Genomic DNA, 16675 nt, shown 5'->3' on the forward strand with positions numbered 1-16675 from the left:
GACCTTGTTTTTTCTGCCCAGTAAAATCTGAAAGGTGGTGAAAGCTGGAATAACCACAAATATGTAAGCGCAATTTAAAACAACAATGAAAAATAAGGAGGAAAATTGGCATTTGAGTAGATGGTGAGAACTGTTGTGCCATTGCAATGTATGTCCTGTGGTCCACCCAGCATCCAGATGGTATCCCTTTAACACAGGAGAGGAAAGAAATACATGGAATAGATGTGCCAAAGATATGTGATGGTTCTCTGTGTTCTGCAATAATCTGGCTTTTGCTGAGCCTGACAGTAAAAGCTCTGACTCAGAGCCATGACCTTTCCAAGGTCTACACTTCAAGGGGAGTTTCCATTCCCAAACCTAGGGCTGCAGCCATACTGGGAATCGGCAGCCCTGTTCTTCCTCACCAGCCACTTCCTCAAGTTTTCAGGTTCTCTCCTTCATGTTCCAAGCCCTGTCTCCAAACACATCCCAGAGCAGCTCAACTCTGGTTTATTTACAGATTTTACTGGCGTTGCTGCCATTCCAAGAGTTGCCCTGAAGATAAAGAGATTAGAAAGAGCCCTGCCTCTGAAAGTGAGCCAGAGCCCTGTGCTGCATCTGTGGCACTGCTGTTACAAAACCTTCTCTCCCTAAAAACTCATTTCACCTGCACTTGGTAAATACTCTAGTACTTACTTTATCTCTTTTATTCTCCATAATCAGTGTTTGATAGCTACTCAAGAGAGTTCAAAAGATTGTGAAGACTTTGGAGCCCACTCTCACCCACTGGAAATGAGTCTCTTGCATTGCCTCTATATCTAAAACCAGCTACCCTGCTGCAGCTACAGCTGGTGTGGCTCCAACAGCACTATCAGGACAGGGAATCCTACTGCAGAAATGCTGTTGCTAAGGGCTTTGACACTGTGTCATTTAACTCTGCTCAGGAAAGGTCTAATCACTGCTGTGCTTTAAAACCACTGATAGTTCTAGAGACTGGCTTACACTCCACCTGCCAGCATTGCCAGCACTGGTGGAGCTGGAAAAACCCTTAGCAACTACAGGAAATTCTTAGGGCTGTTTTCCTTGTAGGGGTAGGCCTTGTGCAAATTCTTGCTGTAGAAGCTCAGCCCTGAGCCTTTCTGTCATTGTTTTTTTCCAAATTTCCCTTGTCTATCTTTGAACTGAAAGCTTTTGTGGAGACGATTTCACAGCTGCTTTCTGCCCCCTTCATAAGTGCAACAGGCTTCTGGGTGGGAGGAGAAATGACAATAAGTCAAGTGAAAGGCAAAGGAGAAAAGATTCCTGGGCTCTCACATGTGCTGACACACTAGTGAGTGCCCTCAGCTTTATCTACTCACTCTCTGGCCTATATCAGACCTTCACGTCATTACCCAACTCAGTGATTTCCGAGGGAGGATTCTTTGTCTCCTTGACATAGGAAAACAAGTGCAGGCAAACAGGCAGGTTGGGCACCTGTTCATCACCTCTACAAGCACATTCAGAGACACTTCACTAGAAATCCCTTTCCATCAGTCTTCCAGGGCTGCTAGGCTCATGCTTTCTCAAAGCCTTGGCATTTAACATCCACCTCAAATGTGTTTACAAGGTCACGTATCCATGTTGCTCAGCCCTCTTCTCACTCTGCCAGCTTCACATTCACTCCAGTCTACTTCAACTGCATCCCGCCTGAGCATAAAAGCTTTCACAAATTCACTGCTGCTTTTCTCTGCCCTTTCTTATTTCCCTTCCTGTCTATCTCTGTCCTGACTGAATGCCTCAGACATAACTGACTGTAACCTCACTACCCTTAGTAAGGTATGAAAAATGTGGGGGTTTACATATATGCTGCTTTTAGTCTTGACCTAACCTTCTATAGGGGACTATCATATTTAGCTACAAAAAATTGTTATTAACATTAACAATTCATTTAACTCTGAGAAACACTCCAAGATGCAACTGATACATGAACTCAAGTCACACCTTCCGTTTGGATGGGACTGACAGTATTTCCATGGCTATAAGGGATATACCCCTTAGAGAAGTTCTAAAAGGCAGTGAGTTTGCAATGCAGTAAGTCATCCAAATGTTAGCTTTAATCTAGAACAAAACCAACAGTGAGACAGATAGAGCAACATCAATAATACTCCCAGAATGGATAACATGTTCTAAGAAGCTTGGGTAGCCCACACTGGGGGCTCTGCTGCAAGCCTTAACAGCTGTTAGCACAATGAGGTAGATTAAACCTTGGGTGGAGAGAATCTCCCACCCAACAGACACAGAGCTGCCTGCAGTGCAGACATACTCAAAGCCGTCATGTGAGGTCAGCCATAAACTGCATCCTGCCATAGCCACTGGCTGTGAAAAGGCAAGAACCTGAGAACAGCAGAGACTTGTCTTCATACCATCTTTCCAAATATAACCCAGTAGTTCACCAAAGGGGAAGAAAGAATGGGCAGGCAAGAAAAACCTTCAGTTGAAAGCATTGTTTCTCTTGCAAACTGTGACCCGAAATAGATGTAAGACATAAGCTATACCTAAAAGAAAAAAGCAAACACCTCTTTCAAAATAATAGTCTCACTAAATGGCTCCATTTATAAACCAGTTGCTCCCCTCCCATACTGAATCCAGCAAAGGTTAGAAGTGGAGGTCTCAATATAATGCTCCATTGCCAATTTTTTGTGCCACAGAGGCATCTTTGGTAAAACTTGCCATACCAAAGGCTACCAAGAGATGGCACCAGGATTTCTGTGTGCCACATGTTTATCCAGTCGTCTGGAACAACCTTGGTAGATGGCATTCCTCTCCGCCTCATCAATTCTTCATCTATTTTCAAATTTAACCTGAAAGCATCTCTTCTTCCCCTGCCTCTACCTCTTAATTTTTCAATTTATCTCATCTACTGCTATTAACAGTACAATGCCAGTAAAGTGTGATTTTGAAATGCAACTCTATTTGTTCTGCAAAGCAGCACTGAGATACCATCAGTCTGAAATGAGATTTTGTAACTTATTATTAATATTAGAAGAGGTCATTCTTTGAGAGAAACTACACAGACCATAAAAAGAAGAGAAGGAACTGCATGAAACCGGGACACCTTTGGCTCCAAGATAATTTCTTCTATTACAATGGCTCATTGCATTAAATTTTGCACAGCAGGGTTTATTTATGTACCTTACTGATGCAGCCATCCCTGCTTCATGTTATATGAGATTTTAGTCAAGTTGAAGAGACACTTTATATAAAAAATTTTCAAGATAACCCTCTTTCTTCTTTGCTGGCATCCTCTCATTCAGAATAGTATTTACTAGTTTTATTTAGCAGGAATCCCAGGATAAACCCCATGAAGATCAAAGCCAGATGGGCAGCATGTCATTTAGTTGTGACATAACAGAAATATTTTGGCCCTTCCTGTGAATTTACTGCAGGGATCAAGTGAACCAAATCGTGTCTGCTTATTCTCAAAGCATTGATTAATTCTTACCACATTCCAATAGAATCAGGTGTTACTTTCCAATTAAATATCCAGACTACTCAATGTGATTGATGGCAAAACACAGACTAACAAGAGGAATTTAGAGTTATTTACTTTCGATCTTCTATCAGAAACCATTGCCAAATAAACAAAGGCATAGAGCTCTATATGGAGCATTCCTCAAAAAGAAATTTCCATATCAGGTTGCAGAGGAAATAATCACCATGTCCACGGAGTGAGTTTCTTTTCTTTCTCAAAATACTGTCTGGCACTGGCCAGACATGCCCCATATTCTTCTGTTCAAGCAGAGAGCAGCTGAAAGTTTAGACCAATTCAGGAGATGAAATTGTAGAAAACATACATGGTGGTCTACCAGCAAGAAGTTATCCAGGATTAAGGATGGGGAAAATCTAACTGCCTGCACCAAGGCCCAGGGCACATTTGTGGTTGGAGCTCTTCCATGTGTCTCTCCATCATTTATAACAGAAGAGATAAGTTTAGTATTCAAGTCATCTCCACTACACATCTCCTCTCTTTTTGTCTAAACCAGACATAGTCCACTGCTGTTCTGGTTTCTTCTGTCAGTTTTAAGGTCACAGGAGATCACTTGTACAAGCACTTGTTGATGTGGCACCTTAGTCATTTTTCAACACTATGGGCTCAACACTTAGATTTTATTTTACATCAGAAGCACCAGTTCCAAGATGAGAATGCAGAATCTCAGTTGTATGCAAAAAAGCTTTATATAAAAAACCAAGTAATATAGGTAAACCTATACTCAAAACCTAATTTGATGCTATATATAGCCTCTTAACTTTTATCTTCAGCATTTCCAAGGTCTTTATATTTTCCTGGGTCAATCTGACACAATATCTGATTAAATATAGCTTTTAACTTTAGCCATGCTCTCTTGATCACTTTGACATTCCTCTCTTCATTTGCATGAGCTCTGCCTTCTGTACTCTAGTAAAATTCTTTCTCTCAATTCACACCATGAGAGAAGTATGTGATAGAAGAATTACTTCATGACTACAGCAACAGTGTCATCATTAGTCTTGCATTTTTCAGAGTCTCGAGTCACTCCCTACCTCAAATCACTCCTGAGCACTTACCAGCGAAGAAAAGACACACAAGGTGTGATATTGTCATTTCTCCTGGGATCTGAGCCCTGACACCAGTTGGAGAGGACTATTTTCCAAATCTCTCTTAGCAACCATCTACCTGACCCAACCTTAAATACCCATCATGCTACTTCCAAATTGTGCACCCCAGACTCATCCTCCACTCCACAGAGAGAAATAAACATTTTTAAGACACCTCAAGTTCTAGAGGCAGACATTCGCCACAAGTGAAGAGAACTTTCTTCTTTTTTTTTCCTTTAGTATGTGAGGAATACACATATCCACTTCAGGTGGAATAGAGTTATACAGAAGGATTTCCTCTCTTTAATGAAAAGGGAGATTATCAGCAAGCCTCTGAGGAGCTGGGACTATCCAATAAGCACTAAACGTAAGAAGAATTGTGATCTAAAGTCAGAAGTAGTTAATGCTGGACATGAGCAAAGGCAGATAATTTCTGCGTATCACATTTTCTAGTGAATTAATTTGGCACCATTCCCAGACCTTTTTTATTCATTTTCCACTTTTAATTAAGTAGTCAAACTTTACTGGAACAGCCCAGTGTAGAAAGCCAAGTATCTTGAATACTCACAGAAAGAGTTTTTATTTCTGACGAATAATCACTCTTGTTGCAATCTCTCATACGAGGTTTATGCGAACACTTACCATGAGCCACTATGCTCAGTATAAAAAAATAGATGGACTCATACAGCTTTGAGAAATAAAGACATTTTAAAAGACTCTCTGAATTGCTTTAATAAAACTGCCCACCATCCTTTTAACAGTAGAAAAAGAAAACATAATGGAGGGAACAACTCAGACACTGGTTATGTCACCATTTGTCATTTTCTAAAGCACAGGTCTCCCTTATATGAAAGGAGAATAAATTCTGGTTCTTTATTTTCAGCCATTTTGATACGTTATTTTCCACTTGAAGAGTCCAAGGAGAGCCTGAACATCACGTATCCACAAACACACGGCATCCAAAGCCATTGGTGAGAGTACCTAAGGCTTGGAAACATGGAGACAGTCATACAGAAAAGATCCAGATTCTGGTTGACTAGAGAGCAAACATCTGCCACTGTCACATTCCACATCCCACAACACATCCAATTATCTCTCAGAACAAGTTGGGAAAATGAGCAACAGTGTTGAAAGGAATACTGGAAAATAGGAGAAGGGTAGAAGCTATGAAACACATGGGGAATAATTAAGATGAAAGGTGAAAAGAGCAGTGACCATTGCACTGTGTGGGGCATCAGAGATGCTACATTAGAGAAGGTGTTGATGGAGTGAAGATTTGATCATCCCACACACATTCATATCAGATATCCCAGCTGCTGACATAAACAGAGCTGAGAGAAACAGAACATCCTTTGGCTTTATTTTAAACTGCCCCTATAAAAGGTATCAGAAAGCTTTCTCTGCAGCATAGCATCATGAGAGATGGGCAAGAAAGCCTTGAGTCTCTGACTCACTTGGATTTTATGGTGGTTAACTCAAAAGATCTCCAGACCTCAGAAAGTTTTGTGTTTTTTTTCCATGTAGCTTTTACCTCAGATATGGGTAGTTCTGAAGAGATTTACAGTTGTGACACCAGCAACCTGAAGACCTCAAGTGCCTAACCTAAGTCCACAAAGTCCCTGAGTCACAGTCCCAGAGGAATCAGAGATACTTGGCATGTACCCAGAGAAGGTCAATTGGAGCATGGGGAGACAATTTCTAAATATCTCAGAGCTTTGCCACTAGGAAAAATAAATAGAACTATGTATCTTGTTTCCACATCTTAGCTGGCTAAATAAATAGCTCTCACAAGGCACTCTCCAGGGCAGATTCTTAAAGTGACCTTGGTCCTGCTGCTGCCCAGGACAGGGGAACGCGAGTGTACCCACAAGAGAAGTGGTGCATTTTCAGTGCTGCATTCCTGGCAGCTGATCAGAGAACAAGGGTAATCTCAGCTCCCACAGTTGCTGGCCGTTGCTTCTCAGCAAAAAGGCAAACCATGGTGGCACACAGTTATGATGTGGAGAGAAGGTATCAAGAGCAAATACAAAGGGAGGATCAGTGGGTTTATGGGACAACATTGGAGTTTTCCTCTGTAGGTAGGTTATAGACTAGTGTTCTCTGAAAGTTCCATACTGATAGCCAAAACAAAGCAGAAGCTTTTGTGACCAACTGATTACACCAAAATACCCTATTCCAGATTTCAGCATAGCCACAGCAACTATGGGAAGATTTGCACCAGCGTCAGATTGCCAAGAGCATACACTGAGCTAGACAAAGCACATGACCCTTTTTATCCATTCTCTTCACCTCACAAAACCCATCCATAAACTCCCTACCCTATTCACCTCACAAGTTCATATTTATAACAACTCAAAACATAAAAGGACATTTTCACATGCACCCGTCTCCATTTTCTGATGAACTGTAGAGATGCTATCCCAGGCATGTGCTAATACTGGGAAAGAAGATCTGTAACTCACCCTACAGTCTGTACTTCTGGTCTCAGGACCCAAATTCTTGTCAACAGCATCTCTTAGATCTTCTTTTCCTGGTGAGAACAGTACTCCCATATGAACTTCAAGGAAGCACAGTCTCTACTAAATAATAAGAAACTAGTGCCCTTAAGTGGGTTGCAGGTGTTTCTTAAAACAAAACAGGTTTGTATGGTTCTCTTGATGTGAAACAGACTGTCTCCACTGTGCCATTGACCTTCTCAGCTGCCCCCTGTTATGAAACAAAAGGCCTAGCTCTGAGGCATGGCCAGGTCAGCTGAGTGGTCACCAGGCTTCAGCTGATCTATGGTTCTTGCTCATTAGATCAAGTGTAGGTGGGAGCCAAATCACCTTTTCACTGTGAGCTAGATCCTGGAAAGATTTTATGCTCTGTTTGCATACTCATACAAGTATGCTTGAAAAAGAGCACAAATATTTTAGGAAATAAAAAGACAATTAGGAACCTGAACGAGCAATGAGGAAGTTCAGGCAGACAACAATGTATGAGATACCTTTTTTCAAATGGGAAGTAAATTCAATCTTTTCAATAATAAATAAAAAGGCTTATTAGCAATAAACCTGGGTTTTATTGAGGAAAATTTTGATCTTGCTTTTCTGGTGTGTTTGTGTGTCTGTGCCCCAAATAGAAAAAAGGTCCACAGAAGAGTTCAAAACAATTCTCGTACATCAGATAAAAGGAAGAAGCAGCTAAATATTGCATATTGACAATCTGGAATCATTGAAATCAAAAGCAGCACGTTTCTCTGATGGTTATTGATTTCTCTTTCTTCTTAGAAGTGAGTATCCTAGACCACTTTACAGCCTACACCACAGCAACCCTCAGCTCTCACTGCATCTCCAAAGGAATCTCAGCAAAAAGCCAGGCTAGAAATGTGTGACAGATACCAACTTTTCCACTTCTCCCAGAGGAAACAGCAAACAGAAAAAGCACTTTTGCACAAAATTAATTTTAAAAACCTTTATGCAGGGAGCCCCATTGCTTAACAGAGAACTGATGAAGGTCAAAGTCCCAGTACACATGGATCCTGACCTATGAGGCTACCACAGTAGAACTAACACTATTCTAGTCATAGCCAATACTTCCATAGGAAGGAAACCAGGGAATTGAGTGAAATTCGCTTAGTTAGGCATGGGCTTGGACTCATCAATCACTTTTGGTTGCCTCAGAAGTCAAGCCCAGCTCTGGGTCTAACTCATCACGTCATACACAAAGCAGTTCTCCAGGCTCCCTAAATCTTAAAGTTATGACATGAGAACTGAGGGGAATGGTAAAGGATGCTCAGATATAATAGGAATAATATCATAATAATAATATTCTTTGAGCTGGGTAATATCTAAACCTCTCTGTAGGAAACAATCCGATATTACACACTTTTGGACAGAGCATGTAGAGGAAGCTCAGGTACTTGGTCTAAGGGAGAACTGAAGCTGTGAAGTTCCAGGTACATAGCCCTGTACTAGAAAGCCAAAAACACAGGCAAAAAGTGAATTGTCTTCCATCAACAAGACAGCTGCAGAAAGTTGTGTGTCTTCTGGGCCCCCTCTGTATCTCATTTAGCAAAGCAAACTGTCCAAAAAACTTTATAGTCCCAGACACGTAGGCAAAGGAACTGGAGGACTGCTGCATTTAGCAAACAACAGCACCATGTGTTGACATGCAGCTTCATGACTTGTGGCTAGTGGAAATCAATTCAAATTCCTTCCCATGCAATATATTTTGTAACTGGTGATACTGGGAGATCTGGGATCATTCTTGGATAGTAACAGCAAGAGGGACATTATTTACCAGTACTCTTACCCAGAGTTACTGGCCCCCACTTCAACCATGGCTAAACAAGTAGTGGCCAAACTGTTGTGCCATGTCTGTCCATCCTTCTCACCTACACATGATGCTCATCCTGGAGCTACTTCCTCAGTGCTCACCCACCATGGACCTCATCAATGTCAGGTCCATGCAGAAGCCAAAGCTAAATGAATGTTGCCATGTTCTCGCTGAGATATGCATGAGTAACTAGAGACTGTGCTCCACAAACCATTGCACGTCTCAGCAGGAGAACTGGCAGGCTCTGTGTTGCTTGAGCAAATGGGATTATGTAGGCACAGCTCACAGCAGTAACTTCTTCCTCCCAATTTTAATGAGCAAGCTGCAAAAATGTGTCCTTCTATGGCATTTTCCACATTACAAACTTTGCCTTGAAAGGCAGCTGAGGAAGTGGTCAGAACAGGCAGCCTGGGGGACAACATTCAGCATTAAAATGGAGCCATAAAATGGACTTGCTGTCTTCAGAAAAGAACTATTTGAAACATGTAGGATGGCCTTAAAACCAGGCACAGATTAATACTAGTAAGGACTGTCATACTTCAAAAATATCACAATGACCTGGTCATGACTGTCTGCCAAAGGAGGATGAGGCAGTACTGCTACTATTCCAGTGTTCCTGCACCCAAGGCTGGTGGGGGCAGGAGGTTCTTGCTGAGGGGTAGGTGGGAGCAGTTTGGCTGCTGTTAGCACAAGCTTCTCAAAACCCAGTCGTGGTTGGGGAATAAAGGACGATACCTTGCAATCAAACTGCCATCCCTCTATAGGGTACACTACAAATAAATGGCCACCAGCATGAATCATACGATGAATCACGGCATTAACGTGTCCTTCAGGGAACTATTTCTGCCTCTTAAAAAGCCCTGCAGATTTAAAGTGAGTGGAAACTGCATACATTTCTGATTTCTATGCCTCTTCAAGTGGAACCAAAATTTTATTTCTTGCTGTCCTGGAAAGATGAGTTCCCTTGGGGCTACTGCCTACCTGACTGTCCTGACGTGTCTCTTGCTGTAGGGAGTGATGACTTTGAAAAGCAGCTCCATGGCTCCATTGATGCCCAGCATAGTTCCTGTGGTAACTAAGGCAATAAAAGAAAAAAAATCAGTCAGCTCTGAAAGCAGGTAGTCTGCAATGTGTTTTAGAGGAGATCTGGGGAAGGGAGTAGCTACCCCTGGGGCTGTGAGCTTTCTGGGCTCCCATCTGTACTCCACAGATCACCTCACAAACAAAGAAAGTGAAGCACAAAGCTGTTTGTGGACACAGACTGAGCCAAGATCAGGTTCAAAACCAGTCCTGCAGCTCTATCCCAAGTTCCCCAGAGCCCTTTTTCCTGTATATATTGTACTGTCCTGAGAACAAATTGTTATTAAATAGGGTCTTCTCCCAGAAAAGTGACAGGGCTCAAATTCATTCCACGTTTTCTACAGCAACTCCATGAGGACAATTCATTTCATAGGGGCCTGAATGGCAGAGTTTTCTTTCTGTGCTATTATTCAGCAGGATGGAAGGGGGCTTTGAGGGCAGTGGTCCTTCTGAATGCAGCTTAAATTCATCTAGGCTGATTTTCCCTTTAATCATTCACTTGTTAGCACACTAGGAACTTTTATAGATAGATTTTGCAATCCATTCCAAAAATGCCTGATGTATAAACTAGATGTTTAGCCAGACCTCCCCACTATGAGACAGGATTTGTGTGTAATGCAGGGACAAATACAGCCCTGAAATATTAAATGCAAGTGACCAAGGTGAAAGCAGCAGTAGTCAACAGCAGCTAGAAGGAGACCTGGCTGTCTGCCCACTGCTGGGTTTTGGCTGTTTTGTAGATATCTCCCAGTGGTCATCAGAGAGCTGCCAGAGGGCCCATCATCTCCTGCTGTTCTACTGTGTCCCCGCCAAGCTGTCCTGTGATGGAAAGCTTTGCAAAGTTTGCCAGCTACATTCACACTTGCTGATAATTCATTAGAGACAGGGTGGTGGACAAGGTTGTTCAAATTCATCCAGCCCTGGAGCAGGATGTGGACAGCCAGACACATCTGGTAATAGTGAAAGGAGCAACCCAGAGTGAAGAACTGGTTCATGAGATGAGGCAAGAACTCACTTTTTCTGCTTTCATACCTAAGCAGTCTCAGTATAATATGATTCTGGATTCCCTTTAGTTTGACTTCATAAATGTAGATTTTAAGGGAAACATATAATCTCCTAGTTTGGCACCACATGCATACTGACTTTCACCTAACCTCCTCTGCATCTTCCCAGCTGGGCCACAGAGTCCACAGTCAAAGTTACTCCTGGAGGGGAAGCACAAGTGGAGAGTGCTGGAGATACCTGGAGAGTAACAGTGATGCTTCAGCAAAGGTGCAGAGTTGAGGTTCTGAGGTCTGACATTAACAAAAAGGAGGCCAGGCTGCAGTGTGCATCCTTAATCCTCTGCAAAAACTACAGATGAACTGGAATGCAGGTGCACCGAGCAGGGAAGTGTGTAGATCATCATTTTGGGTGGGAGGCAGCATGGGGGGTTATTGTACAGCTGTGAAACCCAAATAAAGGCATGTTTCATCTTCTGGCCTTGGCTACATTTTCAGCCACACTCAGCCTTTTAAATACTGCTTATCATGGGTAGAGGGGTTGAGAGTTGAGGTTTGGCTGCTCGCCTGAGAAAACCCATTGCATGAAGCTAACTCCTGTACAGAGAGAAGGGACCTGCAGGGCTGGGTGCCAGAAGTGCTCAATCTCAGGATGCATATAAGCAGACTGCAGACAGGATTGCAGTCTTGACTGCAGGCCATCAAGATTATCTACTGGGTGAGGAATGTGGAGAAGGAGAGGAAACGGTTACAGTGAGGAAAGGGAAATTTGTGCTGACGAGCTCAGTGCTTTATAGCAGAGAAAACCTGTATGAATCTCCAATGATCCCAGGAGAGAATACTGGAAATCCCATTGCTTGAATCATTTAACATGAGGGCATTGCCAACAAAGAAACTCATAGAGTGCACAGCTGGGGTGACGTAGACAGAAGACTAGGATCTAATATGTACTTCCTGGGGGACCTTGAATGAGTAACTGATTTCAATCTCCCTCTGCTTCTCCACCTGTATTTTCCTTTCTCATGGAGCTGCTCTGAGGATCAATACAATCAACAATACTGAGGCATTTGGCTGTTACAGTAATGGGAACTGCATAGAGACTTAAGGTACCTAAGTCAGAGCAAAAGAATTGACTTTTTTCCAGAATAGGAGATCATTGCCATGAATATTTTTCACTACAGCACTTTTATTTCCGTAGTCCATAGATGAAATGCACTGTAAAGGCTGCAGAGGCCCCTAGAGGAGCACCTTTTTCTATGGTTGTTCAGGCTTTTGTGCAGATTCTGTATATTAATGGTGCATGCAGGCACTAACCTTATCAGGAATAATGTTTCTTTGCATTGAAATGACTGAAGAGGAATTCTGGCAGTTGTCACACAGAGGAAAAGAGGAAAGTCCTAGCACTTACCATTAGAAGCACAAACCCGCAGGACCCAGAGGCAGTGGGTGAGGGGCAGGTGGTGGCCGAGGTTTTTTCTTGTCAAGCTCAGTATTATATCAGTGGCTTCTGCCTTCTGCACTTTCAGCCCAAACTTCCTATCTGTGAAAAGCAAATAAGAAGCAAACTCTTGCAAAGGCCAGGTTTGCAGCAGTGGTCATAAACATATTTGCACCAAAACTTGTAACTCAAGATCTCATAACAAAGGCATTCATTTGTATCAATTAGTTAAATCAGCCTTAATCTCACTGAAAACAGGAAAACATGGAATTGCCTAGATCTACCATATAAGAATCAAAGAATATTTTGGGTTTAACGGGACCTTTAAAGGCTGCCTAGTCCAACCCCTCAGCAATGAGCCGGGGCATTTTGCACTAGACTAGGTTGCTCCGAGCCCTGTCCAACTTGACCTTGAATGTTTCCAGGTATGGGACATCAACCACCTCTCTGGACAATATATGCCAGTGCCACACCACCCTCATAAAACATTTCTTAGTTATATATCACCTTTCAGTTTAAAAGCTTTACTCTTTGTCCTATAGCAATGGGCCCTACTAAAATGTTCTGTTCCCATCTTTCTTCTAAGCCCCCTTTAACTACTGGAAGGCCACAATAAGGTCATCCTCAGTTGTGAGCCCTCAGCACTGAGCAGTACCTCGTTGGCCGACCCTGGCCAGCAGGCGCAGCAGGGGCAGGAGGGTGCTGTGGTCGGGGGGCTCGGTCCGGGTGGCAGCAGTGAGGAGGGCCTGCAGCAGAGCCTCACTGCCCCCTTTGCTGATCACATAGTGAATCCTCCGTCCAGTCCCTGGGGAAAAGAAACCAGACTGCTCAGAGTATCCCTTCCCTGAGCCACAGCTGTCACAAACCTCCAGCTGGCATGGAGAACACAGAGCTTCCATGGCCTTCCAATAGCATTTTAGTGCTATTAAACCCAAGGGCATTTGCAGAATTGGCCATGGATCTCAGGTGCCCCTGGCCTGGAGACATGGCTAATGACTGCATGGTGGAACTATGTGCTCTGCTGCCTGTTACTGCAACAGTCATTGTCTCTCCAAACCCACTTGATGCAGAATTTTTTTACTGTGCAATGAAATGTGGCAGAGAGGAATAAGCAGAGACACCAACAGGTTTCAAAGGAGCAGGAGTCTCAGTCATCTTTTCTTAGATACTGGAAATTAAACAAGGAAAAGACTAAAGCTGCAATGGGCTTCTGCCAAATAAAAAGGAATCCTAGGGAAGCCTTGGAGACAGCTTTCAAATAAAGCTAGGTCTCCAAAGAAACCACATTCTCTAATCCTGTGAGCCCTACTGTGTTAACAAACATTGAGCCATGGGCAACTTGGGCAGCAATTTCAGGCTCTGTGTTTGGAGGATGTTGCTTGTTCAGTTCCTGGAGGGGAGTAGTGCCTCCTATCCTCCCATTGTATGCAATCCTTCCCCTCAGCTTAGGACGAGGGCTGCAGCACTCCAAAAGAGAGGCTTGGAAGGACAGGTAATGTCTATGGTGGGACTTCAAGGAGTGAGGAACCCAGGAAGCTCCACAAGTTGCCGATGCAGCCCTCACAGCCTAGAAGCTTGGTTGGGTTGGGAGTTGTTCAGCAAATGACATTTTTGAGGTGGAGCAGGAAGGAAAAGAAACATCACCATTTCTTTATTCAGTGTTTTTCTGATTCACTTATTTTTTCATGTGGCTTGGGCACATGCAGCAACATCTCCTCCCGGCAGGCCAAAGTGTAGGTGCCCTTGGGGGAAAGGCCGACCTCTTACCATTAGAGGGTCACTGGGTTCTGGGAAGTCAGGCTCCTCTTCCTGCCTCCCAGCCTTCTCTCCAATGGCACTGGTAAACATTTCTAGTGGTTGACTGACAGGGATTATGGAATAATTTGAAACCCATGGTCACATTTTAAACTAAAAAAATTGAAACTTTTTCTGGGTCTTTTTTTCCCTTTAACTCACTCAATAAGCTGTTTTCCAAACATAGCAGTAACAACTGCTGATCTCTAGATACAAATCATATTTTGGTCACCTTGCAAGCACCTGGCCATGTTTGTGCAGGTATGAATTCCGTGACCTGCTCAAGGAGCCCCTTTCTCGGCATAGTTCACAGCCACTGTCCCAAATCTTTGCTTCCTTACCCAGAGAAAGCAAGTCAGTGAGGACGCTGAGAATGTTCAGGATGACATCCTTGTCACAGGAACTCTGAAACAAAAACACACCAAATTTAGGAATCAATTCAGAACAGTGAACTTCATGCTGCCCAGGGCTGCAGTGCATCATGCAGTGCAGAGGCACTGAAATCCTTGTTTGGATACTGAGCAATTTTTGTGCCATCTGGCCAAGGAATTTGTGGAAACATGTTGGTAAAGCCTCTGACAGATCATTCTACACAATATTTAATAAACAGTAGCATTTCTGTAGAATTTACATCTAAGTTCTAAATTAAAGCTCTCCTTTTTGGTTTGATCTGGCAACCTCAAAGTTGAGGAAATTCTGTTTCACATAGAAATATTAAATGTGAAGTGGTTTTCCATGACAGCATCTCTTATTACTGGCAGTTGATGAACAACATATTTAAATGATATTAATCTAATCAAGAAAATTCTCCTGTCTTTGCAGCTACAGCCACATGGAAGCCCTCAGTGTAGAGAAGAGAAAAATGCCCTAAAATTATTTTTAAATACGACATAATTTTAAGATCAAGTAGCCACCACATTCTATTTTAGAGTCACTTTAAATTTTGCACTAGAGGAAATAAGATATACTGTACTTGAGGAGAAGGAAACACATGATATTGACCATTCATCTGTGGGATACATTGGACCCCTTCTTTAATCCTGCTCCAAGCAGATTTCACTGCTGTGACTGAAGAATTAATCACCAATCTGCGTTGCTGTATGAGGGATTTCAGTTAAATTCTGGACACCATAATTTCTGAACATCATAATTTCTGAACAGATACAACACAATACAAATTCCCAATCTAATAGAAACCTTCCATTTGTGCAGCCTTGGTCCTAAAGAACCTCAGAATCACATAAATTATAATGGAATAACTTTATCTCCCATTAAATTATGACAATAGGATAATGTCCTACAAATATATGGCTCCTATGTTTCTGAATGTTAAACTGCTGCAGAAACTTAACCTGCTGGCATCTATTCAGATATATCGGATCATTTTACCAGCCAAATTGATTTAACCATTATCTGATGCATTTAACATTATGCAACTGAATATGTAAGACAAGGAACTGAGAAGTAACACCTAGCAAAAAGAAACCAAGCATTGCCACCCTCACCTTAGAGGAGGAGTCCAAATTTGTGCTACTGGCTCAGGGGACCGTAGAGTAAGTCTGCAGCAGGAGCAGAGCAGTTCTCAATAATATTACTTTTAGGTAAGACATATAGTTTTATTCCTATATTAATCCTCCTAATTCATGCCTTTGTTCATTAGTCCACAGTCCTGAGCTGGCTCAAGTCTCCCAGAGCAAATAAACAGCATTCAGAGAATAAGGACTTAATAGTCAGGGGCAGGCTGTCAGGAGTGATGAGTATCCATCAAGTTTACTGACTCCAGGAAGAGTTAATGTTCTCAGCACCTTTTTTAATATCAGGATTGGCTAAATCAGACTGTCCTCTGGTTTCGTCTTGCTGCCTATCAGTATCCCTTTCCTCTGTAGGTGGATGAATTACACATTAAGGATTCAGTAATGAAGTCTTCATTGATTTATACTCCTATTACACTTGGTTGTTTATTTTAACTGATTGGATTGTGGGTTCCTAAGCCATTAACACAAATAGTGATGACATAAGATATCCTCTGACTTTCCATGAGCTTTATTCAGGGATTCAGACTAACAAAGAACTTGAAGGGACATGAAAGACCAACCTTTAAAATGTGAAAATTAAAGCTGGATTATACTGCCAAATATTTTACCTGAATATTTACTCTTGCTATTTTAGCACTAAAACTCTGGCTGTGTTAGTGCCTCATTGCTCCCCTTCCTTCAGCACACTAGTGAGGGAGTTGGATGACGTGTGTTAGCTGAAACAGCAATAAAACAGTAAAACAGTGGGTGAAACCATAGTCCCATTACAAATATTAACATATTTCCCACTAACTTTAGTGGCCCCACTGAATAACAAGAATACCTCAGAAGAATGCAGCTCCAATTTATGATAGCAAGACAACACAGGAAAAAACCCCAACTCTATAGTTGCTATTGTCTGGCTACATGGAAATTTG

General features: G+C 42.4%; 1 protein-coding gene across 1 annotated transcript in view; it reads right to left on the reverse strand.

Moving 5' to 3' along the window:
* AGBL1 (AGBL carboxypeptidase 1) overlaps positions 1-15232 on the reverse strand; it is a 254951-nt gene extending 239719 nt beyond the window's left edge. Inside the window, exons 1-5 of the mRNA XM_071568852.1 lie at positions 15197-15232; positions 14565-14628; positions 13085-13234; positions 12400-12531; positions 9892-9985 (exon numbers count right to left, since the gene is read on the reverse strand). Coding sequence (XP_071424953.1) covers positions 9892-9985; positions 12400-12531; positions 13085-13234; positions 14565-14628; positions 15197-15232 — 476 coding nt within the window. The remainder of the gene's footprint in view (positions 1-9891; positions 9986-12399; positions 12532-13084; positions 13235-14564; positions 14629-15196) is intronic.
* Between the last annotated feature and the right edge of the window lie 1443 nt (positions 15233-16675).

Source organism: Pithys albifrons, chromosome 13 (assembly GCF_047495875.1).
Source record: "Pithys albifrons albifrons isolate INPA30051 chromosome 13, PitAlb_v1, whole genome shotgun sequence".
Classification (NCBI taxonomy): domain Eukaryota; kingdom Metazoa; phylum Chordata; class Aves; order Passeriformes; family Thamnophilidae; genus Pithys; species Pithys albifrons.